Source organism: Penicillium arizonense (assembly GCF_001773325.1).
Source record: "Penicillium arizonense strain CBS 141311 chromosome Unknown PENARI_contig255, whole genome shotgun sequence".
Classification (NCBI taxonomy): Eukaryota; Fungi; Ascomycota; class Eurotiomycetes; order Eurotiales; family Aspergillaceae; genus Penicillium; species Penicillium arizonense.
The window spans coordinates 1-2,616 of NW_019173532.1; the positions used below are offsets into that span (position 1 = coordinate 1).

Consider the following 2,616-nt stretch of genomic DNA (forward strand, 5'->3'; position numbering starts at 1 on the left):
AATTTGTGAATAATTCCCCGTCAGTACTTCCGATTCATAGTTCACCCAATCTCTCGTAAAAGTCCACTACAGCGATTAAGAAACAGTCGTTTCTTTCTGTGGTGCCTATTCCCGAGTCATGCAATACAGCATGCTCCGCTGCTGATATAGCATGATTGAAGTCCGATCGATTTCCAACTAGCCCTCTGGAACCAGAACTAGTAAAAAAACTCTCCACGATCGCCGCTCGGGACCTGGTGATATTTGTACAGGGGTGTTCTTATCCGCGTGTGACCCTAGCAGGCATCCGCTCAAATCCTCCCCAAGCAAATGTAACATGAGCGCTTATTGGGGTAGATAATTCGTATAGGCTGTACGGGACATTCAGAGGTCCTACAACCCGAAGGCTCTTGTAGTGCTGTTACAGACATCAAACCCACCTTCACGGTGAATTGCTCAACAGTGATATGCCAGATATCGTCTTGGGCGCGATGATAAATACATCATAGATGACCAAAGCACAGTGAGCTCAGAGACGTAGAGAAATCGGTGATTTGCTGGCAAGACCTGCTTGCGCCGCCAGTTGCGATATGTTAGACGACAGTCTCAATGGACGAAGGATACTGGATAGCTTGACTGACCTCCAGCTGCTGTGACATTCAAAATGTATGGGCTTTGCACGTAGTGCTCGGGCTTGGATAGAAAAACACAGGCTTAGGAATCAAATCACCAAGCTTCTGTCTAACAGGGAAAAGACAAACAATCCTGATAGCATGCAGCTCCGTGTATGTCCGAGTGGTTCCCGCTCGCTCGAATATATCGATAAGCTGAGCAACGCAGAGAGGAAGAAGAATCAGGGGGATTCTAACAGACGTGGTTCTTGGGTCATGAGTTCTCTCTTTCGTTTGGCCGTCCTCGGTCTTGTCCATCGATTCGAAGCCGACATGGCTATTGTTAGTCCCCTCGGCTAGAGATGACGGGACTTCGCCTCACATTCTCCTTGCAAGCAAACTCGACGAACAACCTCGCCGTGTACGAAAATACGACTCTAGCAAGACGAAACTTCAGCTCCTCCTATTGTCTTCATTTTCAGGCTTGAAAGACGCTAGACGCCATCTAAGGACAACCATGGTCACCCACTGGACGCCGGGGATCCAAGCCGGCAAGTAGGCTATCCTATGAGGGTGTTCAAAAGCCGAGAAACAGACACTACTATGCGCTCCATTGGGTCTTGCATTAGGTAGACATACCAACACATGATCTGATGAACCAAATCGACTGGGCCAAGTTCGAGGTAGCGACGCGTCGATACCACCGGTAGTCATGTGGAAGAAACAGAGCATGCGATGGTGTTGGTGCAGGGGAGTTTGAGCAGACAAGACATTTGCTCGCTTCGCATTCGAGTGTGAGAATATGAGGGTGTCTTCCTGTGGTGAGACCCGAGTCAGCAAGTGTTGATCCAGTTGGACGAGGTGTTGTGCTTTACGTTGTTCATGAAGAATCCCCGAGTGTACGCTTGAAGTAGATGATAAACAAGAATCATGATCATACCAGCTTACCAACTAGATCACGGCCAATTTTCTCTTGCAATGCAGTCACCAATCATGCCATGTTCTATCCAGGTTCGTCGCACTCTCCGGCTGTCGCTTCGAGAAGTTGCGCTGGATGCACCGGGCAAGTTTACAGGACGGCAAAGGCGCGTGACGAGCCCACTTGTGACAAGAAATTGTACAGTATTGGGAGACTGCTCCGTGTAGAGGCACTCTGTTGTTGAGGATGTGAAGGCGGTGAGGTAGAGGACGTAAGACGCGATGGAGCGCGTCGGCCCCTTGGTCTTATCTGACTCGGCGGGAATAGGTTACTCGCCACAGCAGTTTTCGAGGTTGATGATGGGCTGCTCCTACAACAGCATGAAGATGTCAGTGGGGTTCGTGTCTGGGGCACAGACTTGGCGCAAAATCAAAACCGGCGCAGCAGGATGCGCGATATTCCACTCACCTCATCGTGCACAACGAACGTCTGGGGCTTATGCGTCCTGTTGTTGACCCACAGCCCTGGTTTGCGGAATTTCAGGACATGCTGCATGATTTGAAGTGACCGGGCCAGAAATGGTGTGTAAGCCATGACTGCGTGGAGCACTGACGGAGTGCTGGTTCGGGCTCACTTTGGCGCGCTGTCAACGGTTTCCTGTCCATCATTAGCTTGTTGGTCGGCGGGACAAAGCATGACTTACATGTTTTAAAAAAAGACACAGGAAAGGGCTCCGTGGCTGGAGTATATTGGACGGAACGCAAGGATCTTTCTTTCGCGTCGTCTTTGAAGTCAGTCCAACTTTCGGAAAGGGTCGCGCTGGAATCTACATACCTGTATGGAGATCGCTCTTTTGCATCGATATTCAGGGGCGGGACAGTGGTCGGCTGCTTTGGTGGATAGATGTTCGCATAGATACATCGACCATCTAACACAAAACTGCTTCTTTGATCGGCTGGCATGGGTGGCATAGTGGTCCTGGTGGGAATCTCATTCTCACATGCACTTTCTAGCTTGTCAGTCCACAACGTAATTGCAGTATAGATGTCAGTACAGTGGAAATCCAGTAGGTCAAAGGGAAGAACTTATCAGGTGCCTCGAACCGAA

General features: G+C 49.8%; 2 protein-coding genes across 2 annotated transcripts; both read right to left on the reverse strand.

The window, feature by feature from the left end:
• Positions 1 to 1,095: 1,095 nt before the first annotated feature.
• Positions 1,096 to 1,522, reverse strand: PENARI_c255G04726 (uncharacterized protein; the record flags this gene model as incomplete). The annotated part of the gene is made up of 3 exons (XM_022638224.1): positions 1,096 to 1,155; positions 1,230 to 1,406; positions 1,466 to 1,522. 3 exons carry the CDS (start codon positions 1,520 to 1,522, stop codon positions 1,096 to 1,098), a joined length of 294 nt encoding a protein of 97 aa, XP_022481921.1.
• A 315-nt stretch (positions 1,523 to 1,837) lies between these two features.
• PENARI_c255G02098 (uncharacterized protein) lies at positions 1,838 to 2,103 on the reverse strand (the record flags this gene model as incomplete). Its single annotated transcript, XM_022638223.1, has 2 exons — positions 1,838 to 1,879; positions 1,978 to 2,103. The coding sequence occupies 2 exons, from the start codon at positions 2,101 to 2,103 to the stop codon at positions 1,838 to 1,840; spliced, it is 168 nt and encodes a 55-aa protein (XP_022481920.1).
• Between the last annotated feature and the right edge of the window lie 513 nt (positions 2,104 to 2,616).